The sequence below is a fragment of the Protomyctophum parallelum genome (genome assembly GCF_964188405.1).
Source record: "Protomyctophum parallelum genome assembly, chromosome: 11".
NCBI lineage: Eukaryota > Metazoa > Chordata > Actinopteri > Myctophiformes > Myctophidae > Protomyctophum > Protomyctophum parallelum.
Window position 1 is genome coordinate 21,057,024 of NC_139707.1, and position 27,220 is coordinate 21,084,243.

At 41.3% G+C, this 27,220-nt stretch overlaps 1 protein-coding gene across 1 annotated transcript in view; it reads left to right on the forward strand.

Moving 5' to 3' along the window:
- Positions 1–4,487: 4,487 nt before the first annotated feature.
- The window catches only part of kcnj3a (potassium inwardly rectifying channel subfamily J member 3a), a 34,995-nt gene continuing 12,262 nt past the window's right edge, over positions 4,488–27,220 (forward strand). Inside the window, exons 1-2 of the mRNA XM_083776558.1 lie at positions 4,488–5,937; positions 6,648–6,864. Coding sequence (XP_083632684.1) covers positions 5,260–5,937; positions 6,648–6,864 — 895 coding nt within the window. The 5' untranslated portion in view covers positions 4,488–5,259. The remainder of the gene's footprint in view (positions 5,938–6,647; positions 6,865–27,220) is intronic.

The window sequence follows — 27,220 nt, forward strand, 5'->3', positions numbered from 1 at the left end:
GCGGAAGTAGCGAGATGGCGAGAGGATGAACAAATCCATCAAGCCTCACATCAAAACAGTCTTATTGCTCATGCTGTATCCCTGATTGTGGAGATTATGGGGAGATGGAAAATTAAAGGAGATCGGCTGAAGTGATTGGCTGATTCTCTCAGAGAGTGACCTCAAGTGTCATGCTAGCCGATACAGAGTGCAGGATAAATGCATCTCTTCTACACTGGTCCGATTAGATTAATAAATCAATTCCAACTCCCCGCCATCAGGTCTTGCCCGTGCAATTTAAAAAAATACAGGTTACACAAGAACATCAAATTGTTTCTCATCAGGGTATAATGGGAGTGTGTATATTGGCAGGAGCTGGTAGTGCCTGCTACATGCCCCTTCCTACCATTTTGTAATGATGTTAGACGAGGATAGCGTTACAGCAGAACAGAGCAATCAATCAAAATAAGATAAAAGCACAGTGTAATTTTCAAAACGCGGTATCTTAGTGTACTGTTGAGTGTGGCTCGCTAAAGGCCACACATCCTTGGAATGGCCTCAAGACAGAACTAATCTGCATATCCTATATTAAAATTGGCTTAAGGGAGAACTGGCTGGCCGGCAGGCGGATAGGAGTGTTTTTGGAAAAATGTCAAGTGGCATCTTCCTCACCCTAGTGGGAATATACCGTATACGTGCACAGTTTCACCGCAATCGGACACTGCCAGTCCTGAGATGTTTGGAAGCCAATTTTAGCCAATCAGGATGGAATATAAGAAATCAAACCGACTCATCTTGATCAGATAACTATAGAGATCATGTGTACCAATTTGCTTGAGATTTGGATAAGATCTGAAGGAGTAGGCTAATATAAAAAAATGTGTTTTACATAGGTCGGCCTCCTGGTGGCGCTATAAAGAGCAGATGTGAAACCTTTTCCTTGCGGGAGTGCCATATAAAGTTTTGCACAGATTGGTGCAGGTAAAAACACAAAGAGGCTCATGTGGAAAAAAAACTCCTGCGCGCTCAGATCAACCGACGCAGGAAGGCTGGAAGTACCTTAGCTAAAAACGCTGTTACAATGCTCCACACGTCCCAAACTCTTCTCCCTTCTGACTACAAAACTGTGAAATGCACTTCCCATAGCAATCAGAACTGCAGACTCACTCCCAATCTTCCGTAGCACTTTCCGTAGCACTTGCCCTAGCCTCGACGACTATACAGGCGTATGCATAGGCTCAACTTATGTAACTTAAATAGCATTTTATGTAGACATAGCACTCTAGTGTATCCTACGCATTAAGCATAGTTTCATTATATAGATATTCCACATAATCCACTTGATGTATTGCTATGATTTTTTTTATGTCTGCTAAATGCCCAAATAAAAAATTGTAAAACATACTCTCCCCATGCCTTCAACTGGTGGAGACAATAATACAAAAAAAAACGTTTCCATTTCTCTGTTATCTTGCTGGGAGCATGCCATAAATAGCACATTCCTCTTCAACATGTATAATTGTCTTCCTGTGACTGAGTTATCCTGCTGAGTTAATCCACGGTGAAGAGTCCATGAATGTGTCAAAAAGGCACTGGAAAAATGTTACATTGTGTGCATGCATTTTTCATAAACCATGCTTCAAACTTGTGAGTTTCCAATTAACGATTTCTGTCGCTATTTGCTCCCACTAGGGGTATCACCTAAAATGTCTGTGCCGTAAGACAGTAACAACACACTGAAACAAAAGAATATGCTACAGACAGACATTTTTCAATGTATGTAATTACTTTTTTATATATACTGTGGGTACACAGACACACTGACAAGAGCAGGGGATTTGACTTAAATGTATGTAGCAATTAAAAATGTCCAGCTCAAGGTACTGGCTGGGTGTTCAACAGCTCACACTAATAGCTGTTGCTCCACAAAGTAGTTCCTTCCTCCTAATGAGGGGCTGAGGAAGCACATAGTGGACCTGTGTCCCCCTGTCCTCATTATAAAAGTGTACAGTCCTGCAGCAGTGGTGTTTCCCTATGATGAAGACCTGGTGATTGATGGGCAAATCTTTTTCTGCTGTCCCCCCTTGAGGGGATTGAATTATAGAGCTTCACAGACAGCAATTGGAAGCACATTAAGAGTGCACTGACACAATCGCCAGCACAGACCTGCACTGTTATGCAACCATCCTGGAAATGGTTACAGGTTTTGCCAATGACTTCTGCTCTGTTTTTAGATTTGTACAGTAGGCGATGTCACACTCAAGCCATTTGTCATATAACCGTGTCATTCACCAATCTAGGAGCTCACTATGAGCTGCTCATCTACCAGCTCATAGTGAGCTCCTAGATTGGTGAATGACACGGTTACGATTTTCGGTACAGTGCAACACTGTTATATGACAGAGCATAAATTAAGCATCAGATTGGCGGTGAAATGATCATGTCGAGGAGTTGTAATGAGTCTGGTAGGCTCTGCCACAGACCAGACTACCGCTTTATTGATCCCCCGGTGGGAGCTCAGACAGGGAAACCAAAAAACTGTTAAATCGGTTGGAAAAACCACTGAGTGAGACATTTTACAACAAAGCTCGGCATAAGAAAGTGGAGAACAGAGCATGCTTCCTGACATGAGGGCGGAGGGTGAGAAAAGCAGTAGGTTTTCGCACTCACATGTTAGTTCAGTGATACATAATGTTACCTTGTGGGTGGCTGTCATGCTTGATTCAGAGGTGAGGCAGGGTTGAATACACCGCAGCACATGCAGCTCTGGGCAATGGCTTTTCAACCTTTTTAATTTCAAGGATGCCGTTTTGATTAGTCCACACAGACCCCCAATCGATTTTCTTTTTAAAATATTTTATCTCTGGGATCCCAATCTACACTATAAAATTCTGGTATCGCTGAGACTGTACAAAGAGATGGACCCGTAAGTCCATTTTGGTTCCATTCGTACAGTCTGAGAAACCTACAAACCTGTAACTCTGGACCCCACATTGAGAACCACATCTTTAAACCATGCAGGGAGGGGAGCTTCTTTGAAATTCAACAAAACTTTGAACCTAAAGTATATATACACCCAGGTATAGTATGATATGGAAAACAAATGCTCCAGTTCAGTTAAATAAAATTACTGCTAAAGATGACCATTTTAATTGACTGAAATGAAAGTGAATTGATCACTGGTTCCTTATTGATCTATCACCAGTTAATTCTGGTCTGAGGAACTTAGGAAGACAAAAGGACAATGCACTAATCTTCAATGACTGATATATTGATTAAGTGATGATAATGGCTTATTAGCGGGGATGGATAACACATTGATTTGGGAGTGCTCAATACTTAGAAAGAGAGAGGGGAAGAGAGAGAGAGGAGATGGGGGAGGGTGGTCATATTGCCTTCTACGGTATGTTTGAGACGTACAGTGTGAAAAAGCTAGGGTAACCAAGGTGTGGGTGTATATTCCTTGGTGGCAGTTGGCTTGGTAATATGATGAGTGAATCGTGCTTACTGCATCGCAGTTGCAGCACCACCAGAGTTCTTTGAGCCCCTTGAGATTTAAAACGGTTCATAGTTGAGTGTCAGCAGCTTTCCTGCACAACCTGTAACACTATTCAGAGCCTTCTCTATTGTTTGGAGGGAAAAACATTCAGGGAATAAAGCAGGTGCGCTCATCCATGGGATTGGGGAACGAGGGGGGGACAAGCTGTTTGTCAGTGCCTGTTAGTAGGGGTGACCCAGAGGAATAGTGAGTAAAGTGGGTGTATCTATAACTGTCTACTAAAACATGGGAGGTATCTTCCTTGTACTGAGGCTGATGTTGCCTCGAATTGTGAACTGTATACAGCCTATGAATTACAGTACAATAATGATGAATAATAATTAAACAGACCAGCTCTGCATAGTGCAGAGCTAATGAAGTGGATTGAGTAGGCTACTGTCACAATGATGTTCTGATTTCTTGGCATCTGCCATCTAGTCATAGAGATTTATTAACAACAATGATTTTCACAGAATATTTAGTCTACATATAGTACTCTACTCTACTGTATTTCTTTCCCCAACATCTCATCTCTTTTTTCTCTTTTTCTTCCATTCATATCTTTATAAAACTATAAATCTTAGTCAATCTTAGTCAATGCTCCAAATAAATGAAATAATAATAATAATAATAATAAAGGATAATAATCAATAATCAAACTGAAACTAACACCATTAGGAAATGTTGCCTATTAATGTCGTGGCTATATAATTAGCCAACAGGCAGTAGCTACTCTTGATACAGATACACAATAGATATTGATTATTTTAGCAACATGTTCTTTTTCAATGGAAATCTGACAGTTGAACCACGCGCTGTAAAAATGGACTGAGTAGCAGATATCTTCCCTCCCCCTCTAATTCGGTCTGTAGGGCCACTAGGCAATAGTGAGTGCATCATTGCATACGAAACGTGGAAGTGCGCAGGAGCTGTGTGCACTGTGCAGGGAAATCGAGGGAAAGAAAACTCGAGGAGCTGAAAAAACATCTACTGGATCTGTCTGTATTAGGTAATCACAGGAATGTCCTCGAAATGCCACGAGAAGACCGACAAAGAATAAAGAAAGTCTGGCGAGTACAGTGACGCGCGCAGGCAAAATGACGACGGGGCAGTGATTTTCTTCCCAATCCACAATTATTTTGTACTATCATATGAGTGAAGACAAACCCAGCATATGTATACGGATCTTCAAGGAAGACTTGGGGACCGAATCCTGCCCAAGACGATCATATCGGTCGGAAGTGCGCACAGACCTGTTTCATCGAGGAAACCATTTTCCATTAATTACGCAGAGAAGACGTGCTGTTTGTAGGCTACTGAAAGGTTTGAAGTTTCAAACAAAGAAACGGGAGGGTAGTTTTGGGCAAATGATAGATAGACTGCATAGAAATGACAAATTCACAACGCACCAATCCGTAAAACAAAACTGTTCGACCTGGACTGCGACTGGCGCGTTTGGATAGCTCATCCTGTGCGTCGCCCATTTCTCATGGCTCATCTCCCCTGGGTTTGTAAATTGCTGGTGGTACATTATTGACATTTCATGGCTGTGGAGTGCAGCAGCAACAGTAGTGTGTGGAGAAAGAGGACGATGCGTGATTAGTTAGACGTTGCTCGCTTTATTTCCAATTGGGCGATAATTGCGCACGGACATATAGGGACAACCGCAGCAACCACAGCCACGTCCTGCAAATACTTCTGTTTGAATCCTTTAATATTTCTTTCGCTGCTGTCATCGTAGTATGTCTGCACTCCGAAAGAAATTTGGGGACGATTATCAGGTAGTGACCACCTCATCCAGCGGGTCGGGATTTAATCAACCTCCCCCAGAGAAGAAGAAGAAGAGACAGCGCTTCGTGGACAAGAACGGGCGATGTAACGTCCAGCATGGAAACCTGGGCGGTGAAACCAGTAGATACCTCTCAGACTTGTTCACAACACTAGTAGACTTGAAATGGCGCTGGAATTTATTCATTTTCATCCTAACCTACACGGTCGCATGGCTTTTCATGGCGTTCATGTGGTGGATCATAGCATACATCAGAGGAGACCTTTACAGAGCCCACGATGACAAGTACACTCCATGTGTGGCCAACGTTTATAACTTTCCTTCAGCATTTTTGTTTTTCATAGAAACCGAGGCCACTATCGGATATGGTTACAGATATATCACAGACAAGTGTCCCGAGGGGATCATTCTATTTCTGTTCCAGTCGATCCTGGGATCGATCGTTGATGCCTTTTTGATCGGATGCATGTTCATCAAGATGTCTCAGCCCAAGAAACGGGCCGAGACTCTGATGTTCAGTGAACATGCCGTTATCTCTATGCGAGATGGAAAACTAACTCTTATGTTCAGGGTCGGCAACCTGCGTAATAGCCATATGGTCTCCGCACAGATCCGCTGCAAATTGCTTAAAGTAAGTGCCACTAACTTTGGTCCAGGATGCCCCATATGTCCAATTTTCAATCACGAGTTGTGATTTCTATTTCAGTTCAAACAAAACACACCCATTTCATGATCAAATACAAATGAACTTCCACGCCCACGCTTTAACATTTACTGAGTTAAACTGCGCAAATGACAGGTTCTTATTTGTATTGATCCAGCTAGCATCATTACCATTTCGCCCACAGGCAGACCAATATTGTGATGAGATTTCTTAGATGCATTGGTTGAATTGAATGGCTATAGTATGGCCTAGAATTTCCCTTAATCCTTCAATTAGCTATTTTGTAGGCTATTACCTTTTTCTCAGAGAAAACAGATGAGGGCTATAGGAAGTGTGTTTAAAATTTCCCATTGTGTAGGCCTACCACAACAAACAATTACAGTAGGATTACAAAGTGGGGAGTAGGCTATACGTTTTTGTTGCCAGAGTAAATATGCTCGTGAAGGTTACTTTATTGGCCGTTTTCCTATGCTGTCTAAGTAAACTCCTCAGTGTTCATTTATCAATTTATAACTCAGATCAAAATGTAGGTTACCCTTTGTACACATTTGTCACATTTGTACACTATTAAATCGTTGATCACTTTTGATTGTTTACTATAAATGTGAGGCTGTCAGAAAGGCTCACTGCATGGGGTCAGTGTAGTTTAACCTTTATCTTTCTGTATGCTTCCATAGTCTCGTCAGACGCCCGAGGGCGAATTCCTTCCACTGGATCAGCTGGAGTTGGACGTGGGTTTCAGTACCGGGGCAGACCAGCTCTTTCTTGTCTCACCGCTCACGATCTGCCATGTGATTGACACCAAAAGCCCATTCTACGAGCTCTCTCAGAGGTCCATGCAAACAGAGCAGTTCGAAATTGTGGTGATACTAGAAGGAATAGTAGAGACCACAGGTAAGTAGGCTATAGTAGTACTCACACACCTTGTTCACCGGTGATACTGGGCCCCAACCTCGAAGAATAGCTATAAATCTGGCTATAGCCTACTTGTACTATTGACTTTTATCCAAATATTTGAATATAATTTGGACATGGAAAAATCAATGTAATCTATAATTGCCACAGGAATAATGAATAATGCAAAGCATCAACTGCACCGGTCTGTTGTAGGGCCATATGGGCTCACATGGCTCACATGGACATGATCATAAAAGTTAGTTGATCGTTTATCCTCTGACCTTTTGATGGCTCATTTGATTAGATTTTATTGTCCATAATTTCTGTAGCAATTCTGTAGTGTACTTTATAATGTATAGTACTTAATTGGCACATTAATTGAGACAGCTTTTAATTCATTAATTCCCTTTCTGGCTTTAGAGATATTAGATATTGGTGAATTTTGAAATATGTTTAAAATACGGAAGCATGGACATACATACACAGCAAAATCTCATTTTTGATTTAACTGTAATGTAACTCTGAGAGTGTGGCCACAAATGAAACCAAATGGTTCCATTTAAATGAACACTGACGATTTTACTTTATACTACAGTATCTACACAGACATGCAGTACACTACACATGCATATCAGCGTAGGTCACTCACAGGTTAGACATTTGGCAAAATAAACAAACATTTGAGCTCTACAATCTCACAGCACTTTGTGAGCTTGTACATTGGCTATTTTCGGCATATAGATTGTAGAGGGAAAAAAGAGGGGACCAAGTATAGGGCGACCCTAGCCCCATATGTGCCCTCTCCCTACGCTCATTCTGTAGCTCCGAGATGAGGTCACACACTGGGCCCCTCCCACCGCGTTTCAGAAACGGCGCAAGTTTCCGCAAGGAACGTTTATTATCCTTACCACACCATTAATCCAAAACGTGTAGGGCCCATGTAGGTTTACACTAATTCAACCTTAGGATCGGCCCAGAAAATCCAAGTCGCCATTTGAACTGAGCCTTTACGTCCCGTATTTTGTCAGTCGCTTCCATGTTTATCAAGGAAGTGTGCGCGTGCATGTCGAGTGAACTGAAGTCAGTTGGAAATTTCTGACCAGGGGAGGCGCCGGGGAGGCGCTAAAGCTTTTCAACTTCCTTGATAAACATTTAAGCGACTGACAAAATACGGGACGTAAAGGCTCAGTTCAAATGGCGAGTTGGATTTTCTGGGCCGATCCTAAGGTTGAATTAGTGTAAACCTACATGGGCCCTACACGTTTTGGATTAATGGTGTGGTAAGGATAAGAAACGTTCCTTGCGGAAACTTGCGCCGTTTCTGAAACGCGGTGGGAGGGGCCCAGTGTGTGACCTCATCTCGGAGCTACAGAATGAGCGTAGGGAGAGGGCACATATGGGGCTAAGGGCGACCCCAGCCTCAAAGCAGTCTATATAGAGCGTCGCAGTCCCGCCCCCTTTCATGACGACGACCTTTAAGACCTTTATATTAAGACCTTTAAAGCCGCGAACAAAGCCAATTCGGATCGTGACAAATCATGACAACAATTACAATATTTTGGGCACAACAAATAATTACAAAGAAGAAAAACAACCAAAAAAGTGTTGTACCCTGCCCTTTTCTTCTTCTTTGTAATTATTTGTTCGGCCCAAAATATTGTGTTTGTTGTCATGATTTGTCACGATCCGAGTTGGCTTTGTTCAAGGCTTACAGATCTTCAAATAAATACTTTTTTAAATGTCTATGGGGAAAATGCATGGGGAATTATTTCCTGGGCCAGTCGTCGTCATGAAAGGGTGCGGGACTGCGACGCTCTATAGGTAAGTGGTTAAATGTTCTTTGCATCTGCTAACCCCATGGCTACTATTCTTGGAGGGTATATTAATTTGCTTTCTACGATGCTCTTCGAAAGTGCAATAATTTCAATGAGTAATGCCACTGGCATCTACTGTAGCTGTGGTCATTTACCACCTATATTTCCATATAGACCATTTCCAACCATTTAAAAAATACTGCAAGACTCAGTCACATACTCACTAACACACTCACTCATTATGGAATCAAAAACTTGTGAAGCTGCAGGGTTACTGAAAACCAGCAGTAATATAATGGGTCCATTCTGGCAAAGCTGCTTGTGTGAGGATTTGATATGTAGTACAATGTCTATGCGATATGCTACAAATAGAAAACATCATTACATTTGTGTTGACTATTTCTTGTTGACACTTTGTTATTAAGACCTAGGGGCTGGGCAATATATTGCTTTTATATTTCTATTGTTATAGGAGACTAGATATTGTCTGGGATACTGGATATTGTAATAAAGTGATGATAAAGTGTTGTCTTTTCCTGGTTTAAACGGCTTAAGCCTTATTTTATACATTACATAACATATTCCGATATGGAGTATTTGGACAAAAAATAGATTTTGTCAATATTGCCCAGCCCTGTCAAAATAATTGCAAAGTCATCTAACTCAGAATATGTCACCTGTTGGAAGGCGGCAGATTTTTTATTTGAACGATATAAGATCTAATGAATGATGATACCCTATTTAATAGATGCACCCTAAGTGCACAAATAACACACTAGATAGATGCACCAAAACATACAGAATGATTTGCATTAATCATTTTTCTTTCACTCTCGTGCACTGAAATCAGGGTATTTGGGGATAGATATTTAGCATGATGTTACAATCATACTTAAGATTCAATCAAATAATAATACATTTTAGATTAGTATATTGGTATAGTGAAATATTCAGAAATGTGCTCAGTCAGGTGGTTGTAAGCATTTTAAAATAGTTTTTAAATTAGTTTTGTGTATGCTTCCATTGGTCAGAAGTGTCTCAGTCAAGGAGCACACTGTTTATGTGAAGTTAGTGTTGGTGCGGATGAACATCAATGGTTAAAAATTGATGTACAGTGAAAGTCTAAATCCTCAGACGCTTTCATTTCTGGCCAATGTAACTCTGTTTCCATGGCAACCTTCTTCTTGAGCATTCCGGATTGCAGCACTGCACCTAAACTTAGATTTTTATTCCTATGGTATAGAAATCGTAATGCAATTCCATTGACACACCAGTAAACATGGGCGGTAAACATTAATTTGAATATAAATAGTATGAGCTCGTTACCGTACAAGCGTAAGTGTGCTGCTTGCCAGAACAGGTGATACCACAGAGACCACGAATAAGATTAAATATTTATGAGTCTTGCTGTTTACTAGTGAAGAAACTGCCCAATTCTTCAAGTGCATGTTCTTTGTGTCTGGAACAGTCTTCACTTGGGGTAAAAAGTGCATGTTCATGGTTTCTGCAGTTCATCGTTGAGTAACGTGAGATATGCCATAGTACTACATTTGTCATGTAGTACAGTATCTAATCTTTAGTCATACTACTTGCAAGCATAGAGAATCAAAATATTTGGTTTTTCAGGAACCTGTGACGTAACAACCAATTGTTTTAATTCAATGAGTTTTATGCAACCAAATCAACAACAGTAGTTACTGTAGTCTCCTGTGGATTTGAGTCCAAGAGCCTTCGATCCCTAGCCTACCCCCCGGGGGGAGGGAATGGGGGGGATGGGGGGTGTGGCGGGGTTCTATTCGATCCCCACCGTGTGGCATATTCCAGCGATGCTGCACAGGATCTCTTGTTCTTGCTCGTCACATTAGTTGTATAGTATACTGTTAATGCAGTCTGATTAATTGCAGTGAAAAGATAGGGAAGTTTACTTCCCTAACTGGTGGCCACACCCACCAGTTCATTAACACATTATGACTGCAGCCTGGTGGCCACAAGTGGTAAATAGCTTGCACGGGGCCGGGAGATTACTACTCATGTACTTCTGTTTTCCCTGCTCGGAGGACCTCCTTTGAAAGAAAAGGCTAATGTTAGCATGAGTCAACGCTAGCTATCTTTCTCGAGAAACGTGAATGAATGTGATGAAAAATCTGAAATCAGATCTAAACCTCGGATGTCTGATCAACACAACGGACAGCGGTGTAGTTTCGAGTTATGAGCTAGAGAAGATCCAACAGTAGTCTACGCATGCGTGAGCACGTTCCGTGCGTGCAATCCGGCTCAGGGCAAAAGTTTTTAGCTGTGCCGTTTCAGATCTTCAGACACTTGCCCTAGCCTCGACGACCTTACAGGCGTATGCAAAGGCTCAACTTATGCAACTTAGATACCATTTTATGTAGACATAGCACTATATAGTTATATACGCATAGTTTAATTATATAGATATTCCACTGTTCGGTTCTTACGTATGATACATGACCATTTTTATGTATATGATGTATTACCATGTTTTTGTTATTGCTTACTGTACTGGATTAAGACTGTCTACTAAATACCTGAATTGTAAATTGTCAATCGCAGACAACAGATGGCTATTAAATATGCCTGGTTTTCAGGCGGGTGGTGATCCACCTGAACTGAAGCCGCACCCACAGCTGTTGTTGTATGATAATAATAATAATAACTTGGATTTATATAGCGCCTTTCAAGAAACCCAAGGACGCTTTACAAGACAAAAAACAAAAAAACTAGTTGCCAAAAGCCAGAGTGAACAAATGTAAAGGGGGAAGGGATGATATTGTGATGTCACTAACATGTTGTATTTTGATTGGGCCTTTTGACTCAAAGCCAGGCTTTCAGGGTTTGTTTATGGTTATGTCTGAGTCATTGTGATGGGCCCTGGGGCCTATGGGGGTATCAGGTTTGTTTGTGATCATGGAAATGGTCACAGGTTTGGCCAGTACAGCGACTTTGAGTGGCAATCAGGGCAAACTCTCGCCAGAATATTATTTACTATTCTGTCCATATCGGGTCGCAACTCGAACAGGGCTGATCGGCAAAGCGAACTTCGCAACGTTCGTCATGGCATTGTCTCTCGTGGCTCAAGTTCGCTTGAGACAGTGCACCTCAGTCGTGGTCCCTATACTACTAGGAGGCGGGACCATTTACTCAAATCCGTGACTATTTCCATGAAAGCGGTTTGCTTGTGGTTATAGCTGAGTCATAGTGACCACAAGCCTGCCCTTTATTGTATATGGGCGTATCAGGTTTGTTTTTGATTATCTCTTTGTCATACTGACGTGGCGGTGGTCTGCCCGCCCGCTTTCCCTCCCATTAGCCAATCCTAATATAGGATTAGCTAGGAGATATTCAGCAAAAATGACAAGTCAAATTATTTATGTTCTACCTCCATATACTACTCCTTTTTATTTTCCATCAATACAGCAGTATCAAATATATCAGTTTGAGAAAGGGGAGTATTTATATATATATATATATATATATATATATATATATATATATATATATAAGTAAGATTAAGAATGATAGTATTTCTAAATACCCATAATACCTTGATACTATCAAAGCATAACAATGATCATATATATTTAATGCAAGATGTTTAGCTATCCCTGAACACCACACAACAACAATCAACAAGCATTCCAAATTAAATGATATAGCTATTTACAGATTCTTGAGGAAACATATTTTCTACATACTGTATCCATGGCATGCAGAGATGTGCGCAGTTAGTATCCTATTAATAGTAAGGCAGGTTTATTCTCTCTGTACTGCTACTGGGACCTTGATGACCTGATGTTGAATCATCATCAACTGACTGTAAACTGTAAATCGATACATATTTAGAGCAGTGATCCATTGTCAAATAAACCAAAATTTTACATTACAAGGCATAACCTTTTTATTCATAAGCAGCTACAGAGAACAAGACAATAGGAACCTGTAAACAGCTGTTAAAACGCCTCCGGCTGCGAAACCAATCAGTGAACTACAATTGAATTCATTTTATAATTTACACTGTTGAATTTGCACAGAATGCAATTACACCACAATGTCTGTCTGAATGGTGCACCAATTACATACTGTATATCTAACATGCAATCTTGCACTTGGAGACCATGTTTACCTATAGTGTACCATTTAAATCAGAGGAAAGAAATTGTGTTCAGTGGAAAGACAAACAAGCATGCATTTATAATTTCTGTTCAATATGACAGCTAAGAACTTTGTCAGCATAACAGAGTTTATCCCTGAAAAGATGTATGGCACTCTAAGCCTATTGCAGATGCACAACGCAGTGGCAGGGCTGAAGAAAAAAAAAAGTATGCAAAGCATTTTCTTAGTTTAGTCACAGTGTCAGATATGAAAAGCACCGATTCATCAACATACACTTGTGTCATCAGAATAATACCTTTCTGTCAACTGTGATGTGACTTTCATGCAGATGCTGTGATCAATGTGCTTTCGGGAGCATGCAGGGAAATTTACACAGTGTTGCAAAGCCATTTGCTGGCTGTCTGAATACCAAAGAAAATAAATAGGTCATTAAAAATTTCACATATTATTGCTTATAGCAGCTTTAAAACCCATTTAGGCCTGACCTCAAAATAAAAAAAAAGTCTTCTAAATCCTCCAGTTTCATAGCGCGCCACTCGGTGGCGCGCTATGAAACTAAATAGCTAAATTATAACATAATGTTTAAAACACCAAAAGGGGTTCCCGCCCAAAATGGGTTAAATGAGGGATTTAATATCTTCACTCACTGCGTCATGAAATATATATCACAAACACATTACTCTTGCTTGAATACCAAGTTGTCTGTTGATTTGTATTATTTTCACAGATTATCAGCTTCCACTTTCTACTGCCACAAGGCGTTCACTGCTATAGAGAAAAAAATAGAATATCTTTGTTATTGAACTTCAGCTGCTCAATATAAAATGAGTGTGGGAGGCAGAAGACGCTTGTATAGGCCTGATTTAATGCTGATGTTTATTTATGTGTTTATGTGTGCATAAACGAGCAGCTCTGAATAATGACACATCCCCTATCTTTTCAGACTAACATGCATTATTTTTTTAATGCAAGGAATACAGAGATCATCTCTTAAAAAAAGAAAAAAAAAATCAAATGTAACGTTCTATGAATTCTGGATGACTGCCAAAGACAAGTAATACCCTCGGTATGCATTGTGCTCATGCACAGAGGTAGAGACATAATCCTATAAATGCACAAAATTGCTACGTATCTTGAGAAACGTCCGACCGATTAACTTTAATCTCGCCTTAGAATACTTTAGTAGACAGCAATGTAAACGCGTATCTCCGAGGAGGGGGTGATGCGGCGAATGGGAATTCGGTTGGGTCGGTTGTCGGTTGTCCAAAAAGATCAATAATGGTACTAATAAAGTCACATGTGACCGGGGTGACCTGAGCAACCTGTATAAGGGGGCCAGGAACACAGCAATAATTTCCTATAGAACCTTCTCGACAAGACTCAAGAGTGACAGGAAACCCAGAATTAATGTTTGTAACTCATTCTATGTCACTCGTTCTAACTGCCAGATAACACATACTGTCGCGTTCACGTCGCCTGAGCTGAGATCAAACCCTGATCTACAGGGTTGATCTGTACAGCGCGACAACCCACACTTGCAACCTTCTGCGCCAATAGAGCTGAGCTCAATAGACAGAGCCGTTGCAGATGCTACAGTATTGTAGAGGCCCCACAAAAAGCCCTGACCCAACAAGGTACAGTATTGTACCTCCTGTGCCCTCCAAAACAGACACATAGTGCATCAGACTTATTGAACCCAGACAACACATCTATGTACTTAGAGCCAGAACAAGATACATCAGACTGACACTAGGACAGATGCAGTAACCCTGGCTGATCAGGATTTGAAACGCTGAAAGCCTCTAGGAAGAAAAGAGGGGTTGGATCACATGGTAACCTCAGACGCATCAAAATTCCAATGCAAACAGTCCCTGGCAATGGACAGGGCATGAAGAGCACCAGCACAGTAGATAGAGGAGAAAGGCAGTCCTACCAGACAGCCATCTACAGTAAGATCATACCAGAGCTTAGCTCCGGTCCAGAGCCTTACTCTGATTCTGCCTGCTGTAAAGCAGAATCAGAGTAAGGCTATGGACCAGAGCTAACCAGGGCTCAACGTTGGGAAACAAAGGTTTCTAAAGTAGAGGTGTGGAAATGAATCTACTCTAATTTCTTTAAACCTGGATTTAGACAAAATGTTTAACTGGAACTTATGTACAGTACACATTATATTTTGTAAGTTCTTATATTGTATAAATAAGACAATTTCAACTTTACAAATAGAGAAAGAAAATCACACATCTGAAGTTTTCAACTTACTGTAGGTAATGGAGAAAATGTAATGTAGAAAACATTGAGTCTTTTATTTTATAAAACTTTTTTTTTCTTTACGGCTTTTAATAACAGTAATTAGTGTTAAAATGCACATAGTTAGTACATGTATATCAGTCTATACTGAGAATGTGAAATTGAGACTAATAATTGGTTTGATGGCTCCTTCATCTAGTTATAGTAGTAATGCCAGCCGGCATTATGATTGGGAAACATCCATTGCCACACATTAGCAAAGCAGCCAATGGTGTAGCTTGGTCTGTGTTTTATCATTAGCAGCAGTAATTGAAATGGAGATGGAGCACTTTCTGTTGGGGTGGGCCTAATACGCTCAGGCATATGAGCAAAAGGCCATGGCATGGGAGGGCGAGGACTGCAAGGTCACATGAAGTCAGGAGCTGCAGAACTTAGGTAAACACTGGCACAAGTGAGCCTCACATATGAGCCAACTGTGAGAATCGAGAGAGGTCCCTGGAGAAAGTGAGCATAATTCATTCTGAATCATTACAGTAGAGCGTGTCCTCTCTTTGCTGTGCCATGCTCCCGGCTGCAGCTCTGCAGTTCATAGGGTTAATGTGGGTTAGATAGGGAAGTCAAGCTTCGGGAGCAGGTGAGAGCAGGAGTCTCCAATTAAATCTAATGTGCCCAGGGTTAGAGCAGGGGGAGACAGTGGCCTTTCGTGTTGAAAGCAACCCATGTAGCCTATAGATGTTCAGAGATGTTCAGAGATGTTTAATAGCTCATAGCTCTCTTGTGTGTTACAAGATGTTTCATTCATTTGTTTCATTTGCTGTCATTAACATTACATTTTTCAACTAATTGCTTTTGTGTGTGTGTGTGTGTGTGTGTCTATAGTGGGGGGAAAAACATGCTGCATCACACATTGCAATCAGACAAACGTGTTTTACAGTATGTATGAAAGCGGTTATTGGATTGGGGGAAAAGAAAAGTTACTATGGTATATTGTTATTTGATATATTTTACTCAAATAAAAAATCACACCTGTGTGAAGTGAGTGGTGCAACTCCGTGTGGGGTGCGGAAGCTCTAGACCCACAGGAACACACCCAGGGTGCCGGCCCGATTCTGGTGAGCCGCCCCACGTCCGAAACGGTTGAGAAATGACAGAGTTACCGTGTGGGGGTCCCTCTACTGTACTGTACTGGCACAGCCAAAATCACCATATATACAGTTAATATGTGCGTGTGTGTTTGTGTGTGTTAGGTTGCACACAGGTGGTGAAAAACAACCATGCTGTTTTCGTGCTCAGACACACCCAGCCACCCACCCACACACATAGCTCCGTAAGGGAGTGGTTGTACCACTCAAAAAGAAAAAGGAAAAAATGGTTATTCACAGCTTGTTGCCGTTACTTGTTGCAGTGATTAAAACAAATCAGGCTTGCCTTGCTTTTCACATACACTTGGCAAACAATACTGGATTTTATGTCATTCGCCATGAATTCTTTTCATCTTTTGTAATTTTTGCATGCGTCACATCTCATGACTACTGTATGATAATTATACACATTGGAGTTGAACTGAATGGGCATTGCAATAAAGAGGCTTTGACATCGAGGATTCATTATCCCTTTAGATGAACTGCGCTTAGTCTCCCACAGGGAAACAAGGTAATTGTGTCTTTAGGGATTTGTCAAGTCTCTGTTGGATTGTAATAAATTATTGGTAGAGGTGGTGTGATGGTGGTGGTGGTGGTAGAGATGGTAGACCTGGGATGAACCCATTTGGTGGCAAAAGCACCAGCAGCACCTAACGCCTGCCGAGAAGGCTGTCCTCATCTCGTCACGCTAGTGTAGAGCTGAAATTAATTGACTAGAAATAATTATCTTTGTCCTCGGGAGACTTGCATGTCATTGTAATGGTGCGGTGAGAAGGACAGTACAGTGCCTTTTCTTTTGATAATAGCATGTGCAGCCTGCAGGCCTCAACATTAACCCCTGTCATTGTGTATGGGACATAGTCATAATTGACACAGTATAGCGGCTCCACTTGTTTGACAGGTTATCCTTTTGAGAAACATTGCGCTGTACTCCTGGTGCTGGGCTCACTGGCCGTATTGATTGGTAGTGCCTCGACTGTCCCTAAAGTGCAGGTGAATCGATCCGCCCACAGCCTAAACACAGCCACGTGAACATTTTGTTCTTAGGACTAGTCCTCTGGTAAGACCCTCCTCTGGGAAGTCTGCTTCTATTTCTGTTAGTCACACTGTACGCTTGAGCTCATATTGCACAAGTTTGTTGCACAATGTAATATGCTCCTTGTTAATTTAACTCTCAGGGTCCTATCTTGCGCCCGGTGCGAATTGGCGCTAACGGGCAGCCCAATTGCCATTGCTAATCTTTACACCTTGCGCCCCCGTTGTCTAGATAAATTATCTTGTATGTAGGCCTACCTATTTAGTGCGGTGCCCATGGCCATATCCTCGTTCTCAGCCATACTCATCTGCGAATAGAAAAGCCTGGTCATGAGTCATGACCTAAGGCAGAGTGTGTCTAGCCAGAAGCGAGGCTTCCAGTATTTGAACTTATTTGAAAGTATATTAATTTCCACCAAATTCCAGCACTTCTGACTTTAGACAATCAACAGCGTAGATCTTACCCAGCGTGCAATGGGCATATTGGTTTTAAAATGAAGTGTGGTCTGGCGCAACCAGGACGCACTGCTGTCTCATGCACAGAATTTATGCCATTCGTTTAGACCAGCTCTGAGGTGGTCTAATCTTCTGGCGCAGTGACAGCACAGGTGCTTCCTTACTATTTAGACATACTATTAAAGGTTCTTTTCATTTCCTGCTTTCTTTCGTTTTAGGGATTTTAGCTGTTTTTGACGGGGGGGTGGGGCCATTCAAGCATGGGGCTAAATGTGTATTTTATAGCGATTTACTATAGTCCTACCAGACCCCAAGAAATTACATCTGGCCACAAAAGATCACGGGATCTACTGAATGTGTCAAACTGACATATTGAGCCAATGACACAGTATGGCATCCCCCCAGTAGTCTAGTAGGACTATAGTAAATAATAAAAAAAAGAAATCGCTATCAAATTTTGTAAAAAAAACAAACATATTTAGTCCCCTGTCAAAAACTGCTAAAATCCCTAAAACGAAAGAAAGCAGCAAATGAAAAATGATCACTCATCTTTTACTTTGTCAAATAACAACCTAAAACATGAATCTTGGTTGAAAAAAATTAAAGTTGTCCTTTAAGTAAGAGTTCCTGATGCACGAAGCATGCAGCCATCCATCATGTTTTAATTTGTTTTAAAGGGGAACTGTGTCACAGTCGGTAGCACTGTCGCCTCACAGCTAGAAGGTCCCGGGTTCGATTCCCGCCAGGGACGCTCTAGGTGCTGGGTGGCGTGTTACAAAATCGTGTAGCCTACTCTGTTCAATCAATAAAGGCAAAAAAAATGTGAAGGTAGCTTACCACAAAACCAGTAGTACTAGTAGTTTATTTTCTCAAGGGGTGAGGAGAGAGAGGTAGAAAAATAGAGAGAAAAAGAGACGCATTCATTTCCGTAAGTAGTCTATCTACATTTTATTTATGTGTCGGCCATCCATAGCTTTCCTTATCTGTCTCCAAAGCTACAGTATGGCCATCATCAATATCCAACCGGGACTCCGAGGGCACATATAGCGTGTTCCCTTTGTGTCTCATTTAATATGCAGTTTAAAAAATAGAATAGAATTATTAAACTGATGTGTCAAGATATCACAGATGTCTCTTGGGCACGAGAAGACATTTGGATACTGTGATAAAACAAGAATGACACGCATATATATCATTAACTGCCAGGTGAAACAAGCGCTCTCTGTTGTGCATCTGTCCCCCCTTTTTTCATTTTTTCCCCTATTATTATTATTTTAACGTGTATGTTTCTGTCACAGCCTTGCGGTCGTTGTTTGCATTCGTTTCCGACGTGCCGTTGTTGGTTCAATCACAGTTTTGTAGTGGCTTTCCTGCTCTCCAGTAGCTTCGAGCTGTGGTGTTGCATGCAGTGTGGGTGCAGACTTCCGCGGTGTGGGGCAGGGCTTAGGAGGCAGCCAATCATGACTAGCTTGCTACTACGCGATTGGCTACACAAGTGGTGCAGACTCCCATTGGCTTAGGCGGCGTTTCAGAGTATGCCATTGGCTTAGGGTCAGCCAATCATGATTTGTTCGCCAAAGCCAACAGCAGAGGATGTAGGCCAGGCTTCACCTGGCAAGAAGGGGTAATGATGAGAACCAACACTCATTCATTAATGTAACGACCAAAACACATGCCTATCTAAATATACACCCCTTAGCGCCATGTTCCAACATTAACACTCAGAACACCCCAGATGCATTTTGCGCCATAGATAGTCTAAATTGGGCCCTCACTCAGAGTGTAAAAATGTACCCAAATGGACCTGTAAGGGTTACATAAATTCTCAAGAATTTAACTGTGTAGCAAAACTATATTGCACTGAGCATATCAGCATAGCATAGAATGTTAACAGTTACTGTACACACACCATCATAACAATGAGTTACACCTGCTGTTGTTTAATCAATTCCTCTGTAGTGTCCTCACAAGGTAAAAAATAAATATTTGTATTTCAAAACGTTATACTTAAGTTCAGTTTTACAAACACAGGATATGATGTTATTATCCAAAGTGCCTTGAACTCTGCATGGCAGGGGCGTCCTCCTCCCTGAGCAAAGCTTGCGCCTAACCGCATACCTGAATGGGACTGGGTGTATATATAATATAATACTATATAGCTATAAATTAATACAGGATTGTCCATGGTCAGTCTGTTTCTAGGAAAGAGTAGTTGTATTGTAAGTATAATATCTGTATTACCAAAATAGAGCTATCTAACATCTCAGTCTGAATGGACAATCTCAAATATTTCTCATGGCCATTAGTGGGTGTTTGGCCTAAAGGCAAGCCATTGATTGTCATTGTTTCCTTTAAAGCAGCATTGGCTTTGTTTGGAACAATGTGTGCGGCTATGCGCTCTCCTGGCAGCGTCAATGGCGCTGAGCCATGTGCTCCAGTGGCCAGTTTTTCAACCCACTTTGAGAGAGGGTTTGGCAAACACTGCTTCTGCTCCCATCCCATCCTTCCGTCTCCATCTACCTCTACGCTCATGCAATCGCCTCAGCATCCTGGCTCCCTGAGCACCCCTCCCCCATAGCTATACACTTCTCCAGTTTTTCACATACTGCTCACACCGCCAGTGAATGGGAGGAACAAACTGGAACCATCCATTGCAGATTCCGGGAAATGTTAAAAACAGCACTCTACTGAGTACAGGTGTCGTAGAGTCCTATAGGCGTCCGAGGCAACAGTGTTTACTAGTAATATTAATTAAAAAAAATATCCCCATATCTCTCTCTTCGGCTCATGTTTTAACCTTGATTTACACCCAGAAATGGGCATCGAAATCACCACAATTTTCCGCATTTATCATTCCAACATGACTTTGGCCACGCCAAAACTCACGTCTGGTTGGGAGCTGTCGTATGCTTTGTCTGCACCCATTTTCTGTCATAGACAAGCGGAGCAGCATTGTCTGACCAGCTGACAGGCATCTAAACATATTTATTCACTCCAAAATGTATAGCTATAAAACTAATACATAATACATGTGAAGAATATATATTTTGTCTGTCATATGAAATTGGTAGGATATTTCCAAGTGTACACGCAATTAAAATCAATTAAAAACAATGTTACAAGATGCTTAACTTGCTTAAGCCATTTAAACAGTGCTTTGCATGAGCGCAGACATGCAATGATTTTGTGAGCGGGACGCTGCCTGTGCTGGAATATTTTCATGACACGGAGACACATTGGAGACTGCTGAAGGTGGAGAGTGAAGTCTCCCTTGGGTACTGTATCCTCCTCGTTTAAGGATAAACCCGACGCAACGCTCGAATGTCAACTGTGCTGATCCAGTGCAAGTACTGGGGACAACATCGGGAGAGGTAACCCATAACCAGCCCACCACACACCAATTTACTCATATATAATAATAATCATCATCATCATCATCATCATCATTTTTCGACCGTGGTCGAGATCATGGATTTCACAATGCCACGCCAGACTTTCCGGTCCTTCATTGCCATCCCCAGTTCCTGCTTACTGATGCATGTGTCCCTAGCGATGACATTAGGTAACGACAGTTTTCTACCTCTGGTCTGCTTTGAGGCAGGATTCCAGAGAAGAAGGGAAGGTATAACCTCATTGTTAGCTCTCAGGCCGGCAAAATGTGTTTTTCTGGATCGGACTAGTGAAGAAACACGGGGATTGCCGTATATTAGATTAGTCGATGGGTGGCTCTTCCAAGAGAGATTTTGCGCTCTCATTAGAAAGGTGTAAGTGCCATCCAACCATTTCTCTAATTTCTTTGAAAGTGTCCATGTCTCGGAGCCATAGAGTAGAATCGGCTCAACAGTCGTCCTATATATTTTTACTTTGAACTTACTTACTAAGCTGGGATGACCAGATCTTATGCATGTCATTGCAGGCTGACCAGGCCATACCCTTCCTTGTTTGAAAGTCCTTTTGGGAAGAAGATATATATAAACCCAAATACTTTTAGTAAAAAAAAAGGGGACACCCGGGGGAGCAAAATATATAGTTACCCTTAAATGTAAAATGATATTGCCTATCAAAAATATATTGTGAGTTTCTCTGCAAGAAGCAGCGGCAGAGGAAGACACTCAAGACAGACACAGAGAGAGAGAGAGAAAGCACAACAGAAATGAGTCAAGATGCGAGCATTCCACTGCCTCATCTACAACTCAGGTTGATGAGAGCTCTTTAGCTAACTACTGTAGCTAGTCTAGCTCAGTGTTTCTCAAATGTTTTTGCACGCGAACACACAATTTATTATTTACAATTTAAGTATTTCCAAGACACATTTATGTCAAATGTGATGTTGTATTATGATCATATACATAGCTATAATCATATACAGAAGATTATTATAGCAATGTAAATAATAATGAACAGACTAATTACACAGCACACCTGACCATCTCCTACGGCCCACAGTTTGAGATGAACTGGTGTAGCAAGCTTAAATGGTAAATGGTGCATGCATTACATTCACCTATTCATACACCGATGGCGGCGGAAACCATGGAAGGCACCAACCAGCACATCAGGAGCAATTCGGAGTTCAGTGTCTTGCTCAAGGACACTTTGACACTGGCAACCTTGTGGTTTCCATCCGGTCACTCTACCCCTGAGCCACCGCCGCCCGCAGTCACTTGGATAAATGTGGAACATGGGCTATTGTGGGCTAAGCGTAGAAAGAAAGTGGGGTTGACTTTGAACACCTATTGTATCATGAAATAATTGGTTATGTCTATGTGTGTGATAATTTCATCATAAAAAAAGAAAGAAATTGGTTAGATTTTGTTTGGCATTATGCTGAATGCACCTTTTTGTGACCAGGACAGGAGAGAGGAGAAAATAACATGAGAAGAGAACAGAGGAGATGAGACACCAAAAGAGTTACTGGAGAGGTGAAGTAGAACAGAGTGTGAGATAGACAGATAAGACACAGGGATAATAGTTTATCACATATTTGTCACAGACTTACAGTTTAAAATGAGCCCTTAAGTTGTCACCCAATAAAAACAGAAGCTATGAGACCAGGGTTAGTACATTGTCAAACTTGAGCAAAGCGTTAGGAACATATCAAAAGATATGTCATATCTATAACATCAACTCTGTCAGGCAGAAACCTTAATATCTGCTCATTACATAATTTTATGGTTTTTCATAAATGCCCTATTACTTTGTCATATGACACTGTCACAAAAAAGTACCGAAAGTATCAGATCTACAATCTCACAATGCGATGTATTTTGAACTTGTAGATCTGCTACTTTTTGCTGTTTTTGATTTGGCTGAACCACACTCGATGTTGCCCATCTTATTAAAAAAAAAGACCTACTGCATACTGTACATAAAAAGGAAACGTGTCATGCTTTGCGTCATAGTTGCTGTCCATCTAGGGCCGGCTCTCTACATTGATGGGGATTGGGGATGCATTTGTGCCACGGAATGTTTTGGACACAGCGGGAGTGCGGAGTGAGCAGTGTGCAAATCAAGGTGAACAGTGTGGACTGTGGAACAGCGTTTCTCTCTGCACATAAGGTTTCAGACGTGTTTCCAGTTAAAATCTGCTGCTGAGCCAATCGAACAAACCTGAGAAACTGAAGTGGAACGGGTAACGGATCGGGTATGCCATTGGTCGCACTCACGGCCATTGTGAGCAAATGCTTTGAGATGTCAGAAAGGAGATTAACAACAAGCTGCCACCCACACTGGTCCCCCTGCAATTTTCCTACAGACAAAACATATCCACGGATGACGCCATTGCAATATCACTCCACACCACACTCTCTCACCTGGAGAAGGAGCCTTATGTGAGAATGTTGTTCATTGACTATAGCGTGGCGTTCAACACCATTATCCCGCTCAAACTAGACACCAAGCTAAAGAATCAAACCTCTGCAGCTGGATTCTCAACTTCCTGTCGGAGCGCCATCAGGTGGTATGGATGGGAACGATGTCCTCTGCCCCCCTGACCCTCAGCACAGGAGCCCCTCAGGGATGCGTTTTGAGCCCCCTTCTCTACTCCCTGTACACCCACGACTGCGTGGCCTTGTTCAGCTCAAACCAAGTGCTCAAGTTTGCAGATGACACCACAATCATAGGCCTGATCACGAACGATGATGAAACAGCTTACAGGAAAGAAGTGGAGAGCTGCCGCATGGAAAACGCAGTCTCAAAGCCACTGGAAATAGACTGCAAAAAGCTTCTTTCCCCGAACAACCAGATACAGTACATGAACGAACTGATAAGAACTGAAAAGAAAGAATCAGGAAAAAGGAAACCCCCCATGCACTTTCACCCTCTTCTTGCACTAAGTTCGAATTGCACCTTTCTAAACTTTTTTTTGTATATTTATGGAACATAGCCTACTGTGAAGTTGCTCACACAAACTTTCACCTAACTTTGCTACTACAGGGAACATATATGATTCTCTTTTTTTGCACTATATTCCATCCCTCTGTTTGCTGTGTTTTTGCTGTTTGCTGTTATATTATATATTTGCTCCTGCATTATATGAAGGAAGCCAAACTAAAATAAGTTTTACTCTTATGTACCAGTACACAACATGTAAAAGCACATCCTTGAACCTTGAACTTCTGGAAACCATATGAAATAGCCAATTATTTTAATAATTACTTTATAAACAAGGTGGATAAACTGAGGAATGACATGTGTACAAATACAATAAGCAACAATGGGTCAAATAACAACATCACAAATTGTATAATGAGAGGAAAGGAGTGTATGTTTGGATTTCACCAGGTTGTGGAGGGAAATATTGAAAAAATGATGTTACATCTATCGGATGACAAACCTTCAGGTACAGACAATCTTGACTGCAAATTACTTAGAATAGCAGCAAAATATATTTCAAAGCCCTTATGTCACATATTCAACTACAAAAAGTGCCCTTCTGGGCACAGGTCTCCACCAGGATAGGAATGTAGGACATTGCAGCTTGCCTTCATCTGGTGGTTGGATAAAAGGGCAACAAAAGTAAATTATCCACAGATCCGTGCAGTTAGAGGTAAAAACACTTTTCGGCCAGTTATAGCGCCACCTTGAGGATGAGTTGAAATTGTTCATGTGGCATTTCGTCCTCGGCCTAGTGGGAATGTGCGTGCACAATTTCACGGAAATCACACGATGTGTTCATGATTTGCAGCATTTTGTTTGAAACTGAGCACTCCTGTGAACTTTGGAAGCCAATCTTAACCAATCAGGATGGAGTCTGAGAAATCTGAAAGACCGGTTTCGTTGAATGGCTCTAGAGTGACTGTGTACCAATTTGCGCGATGTTTGGACATCAAATCTGTAGGTGTACTGTGCAAAAACTTGTTTTGCACAAAGCGGCCTCCTGGTGGCGCTATAACAGGCCGTTCTGGAAAGTTCATCGTTGGCATCCAGGGAGTGTGTGTGCAAAATTTGGCATCGACCGGGTTAACGGTGGCCGAGATTAGCTGCTCACGGACACACACACGGACGGACGGACGGAGTGCAAAACATACTCTCCCCCCATGCCTTCGGCCTGGTGGAGACAATAAATGCCTAGAGTATGGTGTAAGCCCCAAGATTTGGAAGGAAGCAAAGGTCATTCCACTGCCCAAGGATAAAAGAGCAGCATTTGCTGGTCCAAACAGTCGTCCTATAAGTCTTCTTCCAGTACTGAGTAAAATTCTAGAAAAGATTGTATATGATCAGATTCAAGACTATCTAGCAAGTAATGAGCTGATAACAAGCTGCCAACATGCATACAGAGAAGGTCACTCCACAAGCACTGCTCTGGCACAAATGACTGATGATTGGCTAAAGAACATGGATGATAAGAGGCTTGTGGGGACGGTACTGTTAGATTTCAGTGCTGCTTTTGATGTTATAGATCATGATTTGTTATTAGGAAAGCTTGAATGCTATGGTTTTGGCCCTGTTGCTTTGTCTTGGATGGGGAGCTACCTGTCAAAGAGAAAGCAGAGGGTATTTTTCAACGGAAGCTTTTCTGACAGTAAGGAGCTGCAGTGCGGGGTTCCTCAGGGAAGCTCATTAGGGCCTCTCCTATTTTAGATATTTACTAATGACTTACCTTTGGTATTGAATAAATCTAATGTAGTAATGTACGCGGATGACTCGACAATGTACAGTACAGCATCTATAGCAGAAATCTATCATGGCTTACTGTTGAGAATAGATTACATACACATATTCTTACGTTTTTCAGAAATGTATTAATGGACAAAAAAACCACAGTATTTCTTTGAACAGGTAGCACATGTAAGAGACGAACATAACCATATGACTAGACAAGCCAGTTTGGGTGTTAAGGTGGCACCTAAACCAAGAACAAATCATTCTTAAATCTTCTATTATCTATAGAGCAGTAATAGGTTAGAATGCACTACCAAAGTGTATAACCAATACAAATACAAAATTCATCTTTAAAATCAAGTTAAAAGAACACCTTATGTAAATCATACTGCAGTAACCCTGGGAAAAGAACAATTCAAATGTATAATGTGTTGAAAGTGATTTTTCTATGTTTCTTTGTTTTTTATTTCTCCTATGTTTTTATTTTCTTATTTTATATTTTATTTTACTATGTTTTATTTTGAGTTAGTGTTTGTAAGTATTGCCTATGTTAAATGTTTGTCTGTGTCGGACCCCAGGAAGACTAGCTTTTGTCAAGGCAAAAGCTAATGGGGATCCTTATAAACAATAAACAATAAACCGAGAACCTATTATACACAGAACCTATTATTTGGTAAAAATCTAATGATTTTCTAGGCTGGGCTAAGCACCCAATGTCACAAGATCCTAGCCTCCTTTATCTCTGCAAATTAAAGTAAATAAAAACATCAACACGTTTTCTATGTCTTGCCACTTGATGGTCACCATAGAAACCGATTATGTGACTTCTGGCGACAACAGACATTATGTACTGTAGGATATCTGTCTAAAAAAAAATGAGAAAACATGTTTTCTTTTCATCCTTTTACAGACAATCTCTTCTGTCCTTGACAGTTTATTGAAAATGGGGACCACTCAGTTATGAAGGAGCCTGCCAAAGTATTTGCATTGTTCTGTCCGGTGGATATTTAACCTCTTAACCCCTTAAACCCCATTATATTTAGTTGAGCAGGGTCTCCCAGGGCTCTATAATTGGCCCCACTCCTTTCTCCATCTCTCTGCTGAAAATAGCTGATCTACAAGATCTACAGAATTGCTATTTTTGCCTAAGGTTTGCTCACAGAACAGGGTTGCTAGGGTTCATATGATTAATTGACCCTTTCTAAAATGGATAGTCCCAATACTTGATTCTGATTGGCTGGTTTCTGATCAGAATACTACTGAGGCTCATCATTCTCCATTCATTAAATGTTGTATACAATAGCATCTGTAGATTTGTTTTGAGGTGTCCTTAACGGACACATCACTGTGTCATGTACGACACCTTAAACTCCTCAAGCGAGGAGGCATTCCCACTGGTTGCTTTTCATTTTTAAGTGCATT